The 17578-nt window shown below is 35.6% G+C and overlaps 1 protein-coding gene across 1 annotated transcript in view; it reads right to left on the reverse strand.

Annotated features, from left to right (window-relative positions):
* The window catches only part of LOC107096811 (laminin subunit gamma-3-like), a 184515-nt gene that overhangs the window by 120578 nt on the left and 46359 nt on the right, over positions 1-17578 (reverse strand). Inside the window, exon 4 of the mRNA XM_015393636.1 lies at positions 9876-10042. Coding sequence (XP_015249122.1) covers positions 9876-10042 — 167 coding nt within the window. The remainder of the gene's footprint in view (positions 1-9875; positions 10043-17578) is intronic.

Raw genomic sequence — 17578 nt, forward strand, 5'->3', positions numbered from 1 at the left:
AAACCGAGACAGTTGAACCGAAATTTTTCGGTCGGTTTTCATAAACCGTTCCATCCCTAGTAGAAAGTTGTCAAGAGATGTAAAAAACTGTCTCAGCTTAACAGGATTCAAGCTAAAAGTCTTTCTTTGTCTTCCAAACATTTTAGATAACATATTTAAAAAAAGTTATCATTATGAATAACCTTTTATTTCTTATTTGTATCAATACTTGGTATGGGTACGTACTAAAATGTTGAGTTGAAAAAAATGTGTGCATCCCTAAAAGAATAGCTGTTGTAAATTCATATAAATGATAAAAAAAAAATTTAACCCAAATAGCTGGGAACAACAGAAATAAATATTTTCCTACTTAAAATGCAACTAAAATCTATGGCAGAATTTCTTCTTAAAATTTGTTATCACTCCCTGAAGCACATGCAGGGCTGTAAACTTGCAAGCTTGCTAGAAATGTCTTCATTGGATGAATGCAATATATATATATACGTATATTCTTTTTTTTTACTTGTGCCATATTAAATTTTAACCTAATGAGGTCACTAATGTTGATATGTGTTCCTCGGATAATCTTGAAATAGATTAAAAGATAAAAACTCACGTAAGTTGTGCCAAACCTTCTCAACAGAATTACAATTTAGTCCTGAACTAAATATTTTATACTATCATGCTAAATGCAGGAGCTGACAACATGTTTAATTTCTCATTAGTGGTAAGTTAATGACCAATATCAATTATCAGCTAATTAAAGCCCCTACTCTGCATCATCAGTCAGAAGCAGGGCATAACATAAGAAAGTATAAAAAGCTGTCTCCTTATTCTATTTGCAAGAGAACTATACAAGCAATAATGTGATTTTTCTGTCTTATATATTAGTATTTCCATATTACAATTGCAGAACAGTGATGGTGTGGAATCCCTGGAGGCAAAATCATTTCTCATTTTTACATTTAATTTGCCGGATGACTGGGATGTCGGATTGGTCAAAAAACCCAAAGTGATGCATGAGCCTTTGATGAGTCATGTTGCACGTGCGTATGATTCTATGAGACTCTATGTTCTAAACAAATATGGGACCTCTATCGGCAGGCAATTGCAACAACAGTTAGTGATTTAAGGGCTTACAAACAAGTTATTCTGCCTACTGTTTCTATATTAATAATTTCAGCACTTGTCTAACATTTCTTTTTTAATAGCATGGTCAAATAAATAAGCATGCAAGATATATCTGGGATTTGCAAAAACAAAATGTTTAAGCTTGATCAGCTTTCTATATTAAAGAAATGGTTTTAGTCACAAGTTTGTTATTTATTTTTTGCGAAACCTTTGCGTCCTATTTGTCAACCATAACCATAGTAATATGCCACATTTTATTTGAACAAATCACTACAACCTCTGTTTTGTGTACTAGGCCTTTAATTGAGTTTTAAGAGTACTTATAATCGCTATTATTCCTTGATATAGCAGACTAGGGCTCTGTTGGTATTTCGCAGATGCCTATTCTTAAAGGTATTGTGGAGGATTTTTTTAACAGACCCACCCTTTCTACTTGTTAAAAATGTGCTATTCTCATAGCTCATACAAGCTTACTGTATGTATGTATGTATATAGTGGGGACTATATAGTGGACTTTATAGCGAACTCAATAAACTTACTGTTCGGACTGATGATCACTGCTTTTTGTTCCGTTGGTCATGTAAAACCTCCTCCACTGTGCGGTGCCTGCGCCATCTTTGTCATTAGTCGCTGCTGTCGGGTAGCGACAGCCTATGGCTACAGCGGGCTGCTTTGACAACAAATCCTATAGTATATCTGCATAGTATATTTTATGAGGCCTTTCTTTTCTTCTCATACACTTCACAGACACTTTTTCGGCCATTTTCAAAGAACCGCGGTGAGAAAGTTGAGCTTTAATGAGTGTTTGAATCCATAGCTCACCACACAAGAAGTGACTGTAGTGATTACTGCGCGTACGCATCCCCGCAGCATTGGAATGTTGCTCCACAGGCGCAGGGGGGAGGTCGGGGTTCTCCGGTAGGGCATCAGGGCGACATGGCATTTAGAACGTCAGACAGCACTTCTGAAAAACGAGATTGGGAGATCCCAGCTCTCGCTGCAACTGTACGCTGGAATGACCCAGATGCAAAAAAGTGCAATGTTGCAAGGAGTTTTGTGATATCTGGTATTGCGTGGGTCCTCCTTGTGGCTGGCTCCAAATCCATTCGGAGTTCCCCCAACAGCTCCAAAATGGCAATGCTGGATAAACGATATGTTTTGATGATCGTTTCCTCGTTCATTCCAAAAATATTCACACGGAGTGAAAAAATGCGTTCTCTGCGTCTCCTTGCTTCATTTAGATGTCTCCTTCTTGCGACAATAACCACTGCCATGTGTGCGCAATTACACATACAGACCATTTGCACCTTCTTTTGAAACGTGTTAAATATAGAGTCAGATACCGTTAGCAAATTGCTTTCCGGTTTGATAAATCACTTTGCGAGTGCTAAATTAATATATTTACATGTTCTCCTCCCACAAGACGCACTTTTGCGTGTAAACGCCCCATATTGCACATTCATTGCAGAAAAAGTACTAAATGGATAAGAGGCGCTATTTAGCACGTTTTAAAGACCAAATCCTTTTAGCACGCTGTTGATAGATCAGTTTGTACATTTTTTAGTGTGCGCAGTGAAATAGCTCACGTTTTTATACATGCAAACCTTTGATAGATCCGGCCCTTAGTTTACTAAACAATTAAGAAACTTCTTTATGAGGATGTCATGAATTAAAAAGATTGTGATAATTGAAGGCTCAGCTAAGGATGTTAAGGCAACACTTGAACCACCCTGCTGACAAAAAGGAAAACTATTGAAAAAACAATAAGCATGTCTTAAGAAGAATTGTAGACCCCCAATCCACATTTATTATTGTAAATCCAGATAGCCCATTCATAAATGACTAAACAGATAAAATATCTGTATACTATATTCATGCAAGATATATATTAGAGTGCAGTGTGTCTAACATCAATTAATATGCAGTGTTTCTGCAAATAGATCTAAAAAAAATATGTTTCGATTAATTCTTAGATGGAGTGATATATCCTTCCACATTTTTATACCCATTTAGCGTTGACCAAATTCCATCCTAAAATGGATGGAATTTGTTCTTAGTAAAGGTTTAAATAAACATTCATGATAAAGTTTAGTTTATTCATTTTATAGTTCCCTAAGGAGTAAAAAAGGACATATTTGTCTTAGTTATAATTGTTTGGCCAAAAATTGCTAAAAAAACTAGAAGGAAAAATAAATTGTGTTAGATTATCCGATAGAAAGCCTATTGTAAATTGCTTATATTGTTATATTTATCATGGCTGTGTAATAAATATTGACAAGTGGCTAGCACACCACACTTGCTTAATCTCTTTTATGGTGCTGGTGATTGCCCTCAAACGTCCAATTTGAAGAAAAAAAATCAATCCCAGCAAATGCTCCTCACCATCGCATTGACTGATTTATTAAAACAGACAGCATTTTTGGTACTGAAGAAAAAGCTTTTTAGGATTGAAAACATCATCCTTTTTAGTAAATCAAATTAGGGGTGAAAAGTGTGTGCGGGAATTGCTTTTTTTTTCTCCCATTAAATTGTGTAGCAGATATTGCAAACCTTTATCACTCTGTGATCAATCCTAAAGTGATTTAATCTCAGGGTTTAAGAGCACAAATTGTTGACAGCTAGAGGAGAAATCAAAACTTATTGCTGCAATGCTAAAAAATCTTCATGGGAAAACAAGTGTGGACAGAACCCTTTTTAACACTTCTTTAAGTTGACAGATGCATCTAAAATCATGTGTTTTTAATCAAACCACACCACAAATTAGGCATATAATGATATTTGTAGAGATTTTATACTGTCATGTTAGCAAAAACCCGTGAACACTAAATTAAATAAGCCTTTTTAAAGTGAAACTTACTGGAATCAAACTTATCCAATTTGGATTTTAAATTGTCATTTGCAATTCTCCTTTACCTTTTACTTTATTGAAATTCCAATCAGTTAGGAAAAAAACGTTCCTATGTTTAACAAGTGCACCTCTTTTCCTCTGGTTAATCCTATCCCCACCTCCTTCTCATATCCCTTGGCACTAAATTTATTTAGAAATAAATAATAATTTCTCAGCAACTTATCAAGCTCCTTAGAGTTGTGTAAGCAGTTCTCTGTAGCACTTTTTCAGTATGCAAAATTTGATTATGTTTGTAAATGGAGAAAAAAATGATACTGAAACATAAATAATTTATAAAACATGCATTTAGGTTTTTAATTATAGATTACAAGCAGTCTTTTAACAATATACTACATGATAAATGTAGATTCAACAATATTAAATTAGAACTTATAATGAATTTATAGTAACTTCAGATAAGTTAGATTATTATAAATCAAATTGGTAAAAAAAAAAAAACTTTTTGTTTAAGGAAACCCAGCTAGTGAGTCACTGAGTTGCAACAATCACTCTTCTTTGATTAAGATGTTAAGACAGTGGGAAGTTGACTGTATTGATTCATTAGCGTTAAAGCAATCCCTGAGCACATGTGGACCAATGGGAGGAAACCCCCTTTTACTGGAACCAGTTTAAGGTTTCTTTCCTTTTCCTGACATGAGTTGGAAAAGGAATGGACAGCTGTTTTTTTTTTTTTTCAGACTTAAAGTAAACTAATCCAGACTCTTTAGTCTGCGTATAAACATACAAGGTATGAAACCCCAAAGCAAGAAAAACAAAAAAAGGATTCTAATGCTCATACAGTGTCTACCATGTTTCTCAGGTAAAGCACTATCTGATGATGCTTAAATGACAAGTTTTAAAATTATACTTTTTTTTATTTTTTTTGGGTTCAAGAAATGAATCCCTTTTCTAAAACCAAATGCATATGTCAGCTTCAGAGATATGATGATGGAATTTAAAGTGTGTCCCCACAGTAAGAGCCTCAGGCTGAACCTATTATAACATCAGGCAAACAATGAATTTTCCAGGGACCCTCTGCAAACTGGCAGGCTATAAATGATTTAATTCTCAAAGTGGAGGCTCTCAATGAGAATGGTTTCCCATTAGATCCTAACACATCAGTACATATAGTCAACTCTAGCTTCTTAAATATTTGCCAACACATATTTAGCATCACAAACTATGAAGGTATAATGTTTTGTAAACACCTAAATATTTTTTATGAACACTACTAGCATCATTTTTCACATACAAGTATAAACATATAGCTGAAGACATTAAGAGCCTGAATTGGAAAGATTCTAAAAAGAAGGAACTAAATTGTACATACAATTTCTCTTTAGTATGTCCAATAAGTGGGCATGCAATCTACAATGAATCCTAAGATGTGGAAAACTGATTTTATGTCACCAATTGTGATTATGTTTGGGCTGCCCAGTGGACCAGTGGGTAGTACTGCCGCCTTGCAGCAAGGTTCTGGGTTTGATTCCCGGCACATGGGTCTTTTTGCATGGAGTTTGCATGTTCTCCCTGAGCATGTGTGGGTTCTCTCAGGGTACGCCAGCTTGCTATCTTATCCTAAAGCATGACTGTTAGATTAGTTAATTGGCTTGTCTGTGAATGGTTGTTTGTCCTGTTTGTCTCTGTGTTGCCCTGCAATGGACTGCCTCCTGCCCGTAGACAGCTGGAGATAGGGCACCAGTACCCTTGGCCACCCACTTGGGATAACCGTGATGGAAAATGGATGGATGGATGATTGTGTGTTGTATAGATTTTTTGTGTCGTTTAGGAGTGGTCGTAAACAATGGTTGAGGTTCTAATCCATTTAGTTGGAGGTGGTAATGATAGTTATTAAAAAAAAACAGTAATACTAAATATTATTTATGGTGCACCATACCCGAAAGTGTTACAAATCAAACAAACAAAAATAAAAAAACATACAGAATATGTGGCGGCGGTCCATTCCTGGTGTCATTCTACGTCCCCAAAGCAAGTACGTGTGGATCGGGTCATCAAGGTCTCTGCCTCTGAAAGGTGCCCAATGATCTTTGTACTGTTCCCTCATGTTTCTCCTCAGTAAACTGTGGGCCACTGGGGAATGGCCTCATGTCGCTCTGTCACACTAGGCCCGGCCGGGTCCTGCGAGGAAGAATCCAACTACCAGGTGGTTGCTGACAAACTCCAACCCTGGTTAAAGGGCGGGGTCACAGCTCTGCTGTGCTGGGTATTCCTCCATTTCTTCATGGGCCCCTAGCTCTGAACCAAAATGGTTTTGATTATTGGACTTTTGTGCAAATCAAAGGATTGTCCAAAATAAACACTATATTCAAGCATAAGCATGTCCATAGATGCACTTGGCATCTATGGACATGCTAAGCCGGAGTCCGATATTATTGAATCTAAATATATATTCAGATAAATGTTATTCATTAAATTACAAAATTCTGCTTCCTTTTATTTATGGTAACTGATTTGATAAACTAAAAAAGAAAAGGTTTACAAAGGCTACCTATAGGTGAATAACATATCTAACAATTTGTCAAACGTTTCAAAGGACAGATGTTGGTGCTATGTATAATATTTGTCCCAATGGAAAACACTGTGAGCCAGTGCTGTCACTTTCCTATTATCAGGGTGTAGGTTTGGACCTGTCAGCCGCCTTGACTTTTTGCTTTGGTCTACTCCAGATACCCAAATGTATGCAGGTTACAGTAACTAATGTGAACAGGAGAGACAGTGGTTGTCTGTCTCTGTGTGTCAGCTTTTCAATGGTTGTCAGTATAAAGTGTGCCCACATTCAGCTGGAATAATGTTCACTTGAAGAGATGGCTGTGGAATGTGATGGATGGATAAAAAAAAATGTAGTTTAATCTGAGGCATGACTGGAAACGTGTTTAGTGGAATAGAGATGTCTTTCTTGTTATGTTATGACATAGAAACAAAGGAAATGTGTCATAGTTAAAAGAAAATAATACAAAGATATTTGCAAATACTTGCTCCTGTTGCTGGGTTACAGCACTGATCATTTAAATAATCTATGTGATACATTTGTTGAAGGCCTTAGGATCATTACAGGAGCAAAAGTGATTCATAACAAAAAGAAAAAGGAAAAAAACAATGCCTTGTGGAGCCATCAGGATGCATATCAGATGCAACCTTACACCTCAGATACCTCAGGCTGTTAAAAACAACTTTGTTGTCTGTTTAAAATGAGCTACTTTTCATTCTAAGAAAAATAAACACAAAAAGAGAATACAGCCTTACATGCATCTTTGATTTTACAAGCAAGTATTTTTCCCCTTAATTAAAGTTTACTAACTGGCACATACTTTTGTTCTTTAACCCTTTTCTGGGGGGAAATGTGAACAAAAGACTAAGTGCATCCCACTTAAAGAAGATCTTATGGAAAAAGAATTAACTGATAAAGGTTTAGGTGCTTTAATTTTTCATTTGAACAAACTCTTTGAACCCATAACATTATTACGTGTTTAACAAGCTAAAACCAGCTCAGTGCTAATAATTAAATCTTCAACTGAAGAATTCAGAGAGAAACATAAATAAATATAGGACAGGTTGGGTACTTTGAATGCAAATATTGTTGGCATGGATGTCAGTTTTTTGGGGATTTAATTTGTTTATTTTTAGTTTTTGAGAGAGATGGGTTTTATTGCAATCATTAATATAAACAGCAATTAGGTGTGCATAATTAATTTTTTTTCATATAATATTAAATCAAGACAGTCAAAAGTCTATACACATTAACAAACATAAAAATCATTCAAAGCTGCTTCATGTTTTTTATCTTTCTTTTAGCAAATGTAACTTTAACACATGCATTTCGTGTTCATCAGCAAGGTTTTAGGATTGTTTGGTCCGATTTTTGAGCTCTGTTTTTCATCTGCACCTGTGCCTCTAGTAGCAAAACAGACATTAAGAATGATGCAACCTTCACAATGCTTAACAATTAGAACAATGATCTGACTCTCAAAGCAATGCTTCCCTTCATTGACATTAAATAATCCAATCTTTATCTCCTTTAACTATAAAGTCTCCACAAGGCATTTGCCATGTCCAATTCAAATTCTGATTTAATTCCTACTAGTTTACTTATCCCCCCAAAAAGGCTGATTCTGTTTGCAGCTTTCTCTAAAAATACAATATTTTTCTTTATATCTAAATTCTAGATCTAGTCATTTATTTGCATGTATTCATTATCTTCTATGGACTGTTTCTCAGGAAAAAAATGTTTTATACCTTCACTTTTCTTATGCAGACTATCACGTTTGCGTAAAACAAAACTCTTTCCCCTGCTTCATTACATAAAACATTTTCTAGTGCATTGACTTCAATGAAACTCTACATCAGTGTGTAATAAGTGCTTAACATTGTTTAAACAAAAATTGTTGATCATAATCATGAATTGAAAGTAAAGTTAAAAATGGGGCCCCAAACAACAAAGAATATATTATGTTTACTGTTCTTAAGAGGGTAAAATTTATCTGAATGAGTTTTCAGCTGCACAATTAAGCAGAGGAATTGACTATACAGCTTCTGAATTTTTTGTCCCTTGTATCAAGCTTTTTCTTAATATATAGCACTGATTAAGTTGGGCTTCAGTAATATATTTAGAACTCCATCTGCTTGGAAGTAAGAGTAAGATTAATTAAAACATGCTTGCTTCTTAATAGAATTCTGAAAATACAGAGAGAGAAAAAAAACAATTTGGGAGGCACTCTTTTTATGATTTTCTTTACTCAGCCAATTACATTTCATCCTTGGCAGCACTCACTAAAAGCTCGTGGTTGGGTAAGCCAAACTAGATAATTCTCAAATGTATGTATATAGAAACACTGATGAGAGCATTTCAGCAAACATATAAAACACAAAAATGTTTTAATGAACAAGCTATTAGCAATGTTTGCAGTGCTCTGCAAAACTATTTATTGCTCTCGAACTGTTTTCTTATTTTTCACGCATAACAACCACAAACTTCAATGAGGTCATTGAAAAACTATAACGCATATGAACATAAGAAGTGCACAATTTTTAAGCAGCAGGAAAGGATAATTTGTTTTCAAAGATTTTACAAATATTAATCAAAGAATATCTGCTCATGCTTCAGAGAGCCACAATTTACTGTAATTACATCAGTGGATTTTCTGGGATATTTTGTCCTTGTCTATATGTCCTTCGTCAACCCTTGTGTTTGAAATGGTAGTTAAATAAGATTCTTAGCATAAAAGGTATTTGAGTCGATATTGCGATTTGATAAGCAGAATAAGCAGGCTAGTTACTATTTAAGAAGTTTTCAAATCATGTCAAAGATTCACATTTGGATTAATGCTGCCCCACAAAATGATACAGCTAACACTATGATTCATGGCCAGTATGGTGTGTTGCCTCTGTCATTAAATATGCCTTTTTTTGACCAAATAAAACATTCAGTTGGATAATTATGTCAAGAAAATTACACAGAATGACAAAATGTCAAAAGCTTTGACAAGGATTGTGTATATTAAACACACTTTCATGAACCATTTTGTACAAAATAAATATCTTTGGTTGCTTTTTGCTTATAAAGCAGAACTTCACTTTTGGTGACAGACAATAAAATTTTTATTCTAGTCAGAATTTTAGTTGACAGTCTCAGAAAAGTCAGTGATGTTCAGTTTCTATTGGGACCTGATGCCGGTCCTGATTGTAAAAATGTGATATCCTTTTTTTTCTTTTTCATGATGAAGGGCAAAGCACACTGATAGATTTTACACAACCCCTGACAGCCTGAGCTTGTCACAAGAATTTAACACTGCCCTGTGGATTTTCCAGATGGCTGCACCCAGCGGGTTCATGACAGCATCCCCGGAATCAAGCTACTCACTCAAACACTCGTTGGCGGAATCCCCAGTGGCCCTGGCCCAAGGTCTGTCCTGGTAAAAGGGGTGACATCTCTGGCAGTCGGCTCCAACTGTGTGATGTTGGCAGGCACACACTAGGCCACCCTGTTCCCCCTCAACGCACTCGCTGGCATGGCCGTTGCACTTACATCTGAAGGAAAATATAGATACACTTTCAGATCTGCAAGCAGTCTTTCCTGTGTTTTTTCTCAATGGGAATGAATGTGCACACTGTGAATGGAACCGAAACCGGAAGGAAATTGTGAGGGCATTTTCACCATAAAGAGTTGTCACTTCATGTCATCTCTCAAAAGCATAAATGTGGTTTAAGCTGAGGTGGAGTTTTCATTTTCCCTCTGCAACTACACTTTTCAACTTTTTTCATGTGCCACTGGTAATATACTCATACTATGCAAAGGACAGGGAAAATGTAAAATGCACTTAATGGCTTATTTACTTTGAAGTGTCAAACATTTCCACCAATGCATTCCTTGGGGTTCAATGGCTCAGAGTGACATCGGTTCATCATTGTCCGTTCTTAGATGTCTCCTAGAGTTTTGCTATGCTTGCTAAATTCTGATGTTCTTTTTAAAGAGAACTTTAGTTCAACCCGTTGAGGATCAGAGTTTTGGGTTTTTTTTTTTTAGTTATGATGTTGGTTGCTATGCAGCTGGAGGTATTTTTTTGCTTGTATGTTTTCCCTTTTGGACATTTCTTAAGCTGTGGAAACATAGCTCTAAGCAAGTTGTTTTCTTTTAGACACAGGAATAGCTCATTAACATCTCTAAAGCTGCAAAGATACTTCAAATACTTCTGCAAATACCAGCTACGATGAAAACGACACATTGAGGATGTAGAGCATGAGAAAGGAGAAAAGAACAGGAAACTCAAGCATCACTTCCATCAGTCATTACAGTAAAAGTGTGATCTTTAGGAAACCAATTAGAACTCCAAGCCATAACAAGGACCTAACATTAAGGTCGGTAATACAATATTATGCGTTTAACTGGAACATGGCTTATATCTCTGACTCCAGTGTGTCCCTGCCAGGCTTTCAAAAAATATGAGCAGAAATAGATTTAAAGAAGGGTGAAAAACTAGATCCATCAAAGATAGACATGAAGCTTAGTTCAGGGAGCTGGTGAACCAGTTTGTAGCATTTTGAGAAAACACTCCTCCGATCCTCAAAATTAACAATTCGAACAAGATTGTAGTTAATTTCAGAAGGAACATGAACAATTAATCCTACTAACATCACAGGAGAAAATGAGGTGAAGGTGGAGTACTAATACATCGGTGATGGCCTGGACAACAGATTTAATTTGAGATGCAACTCTGCAGCCGTCTACAAGAAGGGACAGAGCAGGAAACACTTCTTGAGGAAGCTTAGGTCCTTCAGCATTTGCAGCAGGCTGCACATCTTTTCCAAGTCTGTTGTGGAGAGTGTGAGCTCTTCTGTCATCGGCTGCTTGAATACCTACATCAGATTTAATGACTTAAAGAAGCTTAACAAGCTGATTTAGAAGATCAGCTTTGTTCTAGGAACTCCTCAAGAACCTCTGGAGAGGATTTCACCACAAACAATTCTTAATCAAATAAAGAACATTTTATGAACAGTGTTCATCCTCTTCAGAAAATTGTAAAACTAAATAGTTTGAAGATTTCTCCATATCACTTGTGAGATAAACTCTTTTAGAAATTCCTTCCTGCCTACAGCTATGAACATTCACCACAACGCGTTGAAAAATAGAGATGAGTTCTTACAACATTTATATTTCCATATAGGATTAGCAAAGTACTTTTGAGTTGAATTCTAATAACTCCTAAACTAGCTTTGAAATATCACTAACTGCTGGCATTTATGGCCTCTTCAAAGGTTCAGAAAAAGCGGCCAGTTATTCTTCAGTGCATAGAAGAATAAGTGGTGTAGTATGTAAACATTTTTAGTACATGCAGTAGGTGTGTGTGGATGCTCTACAAAGGTCGCTGAGCAAATGTTAAGACTTGTAAGGCTGTTTCTCTCCATTAAAACTACCCTATTGTCTTTTCTACAGGCATTTCTTTTTAATTGCAACAGGTTAAAAAAGGAGATTGCATGAAATATATGAAAGTCCAAACACTGCCATTAGTTCTTGTAGATCAACACTTTTTACACCTATTTTTGCATTAATTCCAATTCATCATCCCTCCCTTCTGAACACAACTGAGGAAATAAAGAAACCTATGAAATATAACTACTTTTTAACTTTCACTTTTTTAACTTTGTTTATAGAGGCTGAGACAAACTTGACAACACCAGGCCCCTATCTAACAAGGCAAACCTCAAAAGTATGGAACAAACAAATATCACTTTAATAGTATTTGTAAGCATTTCTAAAAGTGATGCTGCAGAGTTTTAACAAACTGTTGCAGAAGCACCAGCAACACACCCATAAATACATTCTTCAAAAAAGGGTCAAGTTTTTCTCCTAAATATAAATACTTCAATGAATTCAAAGATAATTTCAAAATGATTGAACAAAATACCAGGTTATGAATTTCAGAGTTTGTGGAAGTTTGTTGGAGGATCCAAACACAAAGGTGGAGGCAGAGAGTAGTCCTTGTATATTCACTGAAGGAGGTGGCAAAGAAGCATAAATCCGAAAGGTAACAATCAAGAAATAACAGGAAACAGAATGAGAAACATTACAGGAGGGAATCTACAGAAGGTAGTGAAGACAATCCAACAATGAGTGACTGAAGGCAAGTTGATTGAATAATGGTAAGCAGCTGTGTAGAAAAGGAACTGGAAGGGAACTAAGGAGAGAGGGAGAGTGGCACTAGGGGGTGAGAGAGAGTGAAGTAAAACAGTACTTTTTAAAGAGAGGTGAAGTCTGCCTTGTTTCTCTACAAAAAAAATATATAATTAAAAAATATAACATGAACGTATAACACCTTAACTCACTGTCTGGAGCAAAAGAGCAAAGGACGTGTCACCTTTGTAAGAGACAGGAAAGGGAAAATTAATATTGTTAAAAAAAAACAGCAAAGGAAAATCCTGTGTGCCTGCAAGAGACTTCTGTGATCATAAAGGAGAGAGATGTATTTGCATCCGCCAAAGCTGTGATAATCAAACGAAGCAACATGTTAATATAAAGAAACAATACATCATTAACACCTGACTTCTTTGTGGCTGCATGAATGAAGAAGTCATCCAAATTTTATTTAATGATGAAATTAAAGGTGGTGAATTAATTCTAATTACGTTATAAGCAATAATCAAACTAGAATGATTATATGTCAATAACATTAATAGGGGTGTATTGATTATGACATTTTGTTCATGTTTGTGTAGCCAAAAGGCTAACATGGGAGATGACATGACATTAGCTCATGGGGACATTCAGCAACATTATAAGGAAACAACCAATAGGAGAAATCGCAGGAAGACCTCCACTGTGTCTCTGTGAACCAGTGGAACTATTGCCCATTGCCCCACTCTGCTGAGACACCACACAGTAGCCTACTTGGTGTTTTTAATGTGATTGGTGAAGCAGAAGTCTGATATTTTTTGTGGATTACAATTAGATTTTTTGTGGGATACCATCTGATTAATTTTTTTTTCTATTAATATCAGTTTTTTTGTTTGTTTGTCTTTTTATTATAAACTGATTTTTGTGGATTACAACTGAAACCACTAGTTAAAAAGAATTCTGGATTAAGAGAGAGACTTAGCCTAGGGCCAGGAAGGGATTGTAAACCTGGTATTTGTGAGAATTGAATAACTTCTAAATATCCGAGACTATCATTGAAAGAAGTGAGCCTTTTTACAAAGTTAGCCACTTTGCTTAGGACTCAAAGACACTCATCAGCTCTATCTAATCTGAAGTACAATTTGTCTGTTCCACAATTTCATTTAAAATGCGCCTTTGATAATTAAACAGCTCAGGTAGAATTAGAATAGTTAGTTTATTGGTTTGAGTTCTGCTTAATTCTGTTGTTAAGATTCTGCTATAGTATAAACCAAATCTGGTGGTCGGTAGAAAAAGTAATTTTGAAGGCCTTAAATTAGACTAGGACGATCTAAATAATAATAAACACAGGATGACAAAAGGTGGAAAAAGCCTGGAAAGCCTTAAAATATATATAATACCATGAATACCAAAGGTAATGATAAACAACAATTGCTAGACAAAGAGTGATCTAAATCACAGGGAAAATGCATAAGTTGAAAGACAAGTGAAAAACAAAAATTTGCTTTTTCTTCCAAAATTTATAAAGTTCATTCAAATTCCCAATGTGTTTTGGATGGAAAGATGACTGATGTTACATAATTCCACCTTCACTGCACCATGAAACTGGTGTAGAAATAAAATACTACGCCTTAGTAACACAATAAAGATGTTTACATGCTGTTAGTAGGTTAAATGTCTCCTTGATAAAGTCCACATTTGATGCATCTAAAGGAATGTTCCATAATCATAAGGTATGATTTTAGTTTTCAAAAAAACTCCAGCTGTTTCTTTTTAACAATAATTTGCAGTATATCAGAAACTGTCACTGAAAGAAACAATCCCGTCCACCATTTGTTGACATTTCAGACCTTCCTGTTTCTGTTGATGAATAGCCCTTTGAAATGTCTCATTAAAGAAATGTGCTCTAGAAATAAATGTACCTTGCCTTTTGCAAAGCCACTAGAGCAGCTGGTGATTTTTACCTTTTTCTTCTCATGCACCAAAATTAGCCCTGGCCTTTCACTGAATACCTGCATACTGCCTTATGGACACGTGATGTTAGCAGGGAGGGTTGCTATTTTAGGAGCAGTCCAGCCTTTGTCTCTTGCATCAGAATTACAAACATTGCACAAACGAAGCCATAATGTACTTTAGTGAATTCGCCCAAGGGTGTCATTATTCAAAATAACACAATCCTTTGACATCAAAGTAAACCAAATTGGTGAGATTTTCCATTTGACTAAGGAGTTAGTCTAATATGCATTTTAAAAATATGTTTAGGATCATTGTGGAAGGCATTGTTTTTTTTTTAACGTTACCAACTTTCAAACATGAAATGGTCTCCAAAACACACTGGTTCTTTATTCTACTTCTCACTCCTGCAGCGAAATGTTCCCCTTGTTTCGGGATGAGACAAAATCTTAACGTGAGATCAAAATGAATTCCCTGCTAACAGATTAAATGTGTTGGAGTAAGATGTCTCACCTTTTTCTTGCAAAACATAGATTTGCTAATTGCAGTAAAATTCAGTGTTATGACTCTTCGACCCACAGGACCAATCTCAAACATTCATTAAGGTGAAAGTTGTAGGGAATTTATGATGTAGATTATTCAAATAGGAACATGAATGACTTTCTCTTCTTATCTTTTTTATAGAAAGGTCTATTAAAGTCACTGTTATTGCTGATTGTTACAATTGTAACATTTGCTAGTTAGGATTCAAGGATGTTGCATTAAGTGAAGCTGATAGTTTATACTTCTGTGAAGCCATCTTCTCTCTTAAATATACATTGTCTGGAAATCTTCAGAATAAGTGAGAACCACAAACCACTTGCATGATAAAAATACTTCAATAATTTCAATGAAATAAATGTGGTTTGTATGCCCTTTTTGTAGTAAAATTAGATGGCAGTTTTCTAATAACTCTGTCATTGCAAATACTCCCATTTGCTTCATGTTGCAAGTTATGACTTCCTTTGTATTATTTTCTGTTGCCAGTTGTGTCAGGTGGTTGCGATGAGGGACCAGAAGTTGTCACTGAGTGGCAACCTCTGTCAAATTTAGTCAGCTGTCCTAGAATCACACGTCTAGTTGCCTGAGGCTCAGACCCAGTTACTCTGCTCTGACTGAGACGACAACTATCTCGTCACTATAAACTACCTTTGATCAATGGCTAAGACGTCTGTTAAACTATGCTGTGACTCACAAAAATTTAAATAAAAAGTGTGTACACAGTTTTTCGTGTTAGAACTGCAACTTTGTTTTTTTTTTTGTTTTTATGTGATTCACCAAAACAAAGAATAACACTTATGTCTTTACCAGTTTGCCCACTTTTCTTTGAAAATACTAGTGGGGATGTGTGTTCAGAGTAATGTGCAGTGTTTATTTAGTGCAAAAACTCTGCTGTTTGATTAAATCTTTTCATAAATACCAAGGGTGTCGTCTATTAACTTTGCATATACCCAAACCAGCTCCTCAAACTTGTGTACTCCTACTCTGACCTATGCATACAGGGTACATAGATTTTATAGGCAGGGCAATCGGCAACACAGATGGAGAATTCAAGCTAGATTGTATCATAATCCCTGTACGACATGTAATTTGACTTAATATGGGACCCTTTGCATAGATTGACTTTATAGGATCTGCAATTTCACTGTGATATACTGTTTGCCAGAACTCCTGAGCCAACATATTATACAAAACTAAAAGAGGAAAATGTTTAGAAGACATCTTAAATTCAAGTTTGCTTTATTATTTGTTCACCACTCTGGGTTTCCTGAGAAATGGCTCATACAGGTGCTCATACCATTGCAGGTGTTAAACAAAATCAACAATTAATTCTTGAAGATCCGTTTAATGAAGTTATGCATAAAGTCGAAATATCATTGCCAGTGCTAAACATTATACTGCTTCCCATCTGGAATGGCATTGTTAATATGATCAGTCTGTTTAAGTTGGACTCATCTTGCCATTCATACCATGTTTCACTTGGTTGCAAAGTCTGGGGTAAAGCTAGAATTTTTTGTGGTTTTGTGTTTATATGGTTTATTAAATCAGATTTTGTTTTGCTTTTTTAATGTACACTATTTCCTAGGTGTTTACTGTATGTACACTTTTAGTATGGAACCAATGCAATTTTTTATAAATGAGGCACTAGATATGTGAAGTGCATGACCAATTGCTGTCCTTACCTGAACCAAGAACCCCTGTAGCTCCTGTACAGTTACAAATTACAAGAGGCTTTTGCTATGATCTTAAATTTTGGACCTTTTGTTTCATTTTAAGCTTTTATTTTTTTGGGCTCACAAGTTTGTTTTGTCTTGTTGTGTGTTGTCTAGATTTAGATCGTTTTGTAGTCTTAGTTTGTCTCTTCCTTAGGCTTAGACAACGTTCATTGTCATTTTGTATACACAGAGTGTATCCAAAACAATATTTCATTTAGTACAGCTTTTCAGACAGTAAATGAATATTTCCATTCTATAAAGTGCAGCAGTGATCAAATGTAAACAGTGTGGGATAAAAAATATGGTGCAAAAAAAAAATTTGTCCTGGTTATTTCTTTACTTCAACATTTTTGGTATAATTTATTCATTGGTCTAGTTTTAGTTTTTCTTTTATCTTTAACTTAGGTTTTCTATGGTTCAGTTATCTCCAATCCCTTCTCTTATTCTTTACTTTTCCCTCAGTCATTCCTTATTTTTTAGTCATTAGTTTTATTTCCCTTTAGCCTTATTAAAGGTCTTTTCTAGTTACTGTTAGATCCTGTTATTTCTCCCTGGTTATTATTTTATGCCCCCTATTGTCCTTTCCTCCTCCCTTTGCTCCTTCTAGCTACTCTGTCTACACATGTTCCCTATCAGCTAATTCGATTCTGGACTATGGATTTTGTATGTTTACTTCTTCATTAAATTTCATCTCTTCCTCCTCTACTTTGCATTTTGGTTCACTACAACATCCAACAGCCCTGACAG

This window comes from Cyprinodon variegatus, unplaced genomic scaffold (genome assembly GCF_000732505.1).
Source record: "Cyprinodon variegatus isolate N-32 unplaced genomic scaffold, C_variegatus-1.0 Scaffold651, whole genome shotgun sequence".
Classification (NCBI taxonomy): domain Eukaryota; kingdom Metazoa; phylum Chordata; class Actinopteri; order Cyprinodontiformes; family Cyprinodontidae; genus Cyprinodon; species Cyprinodon variegatus.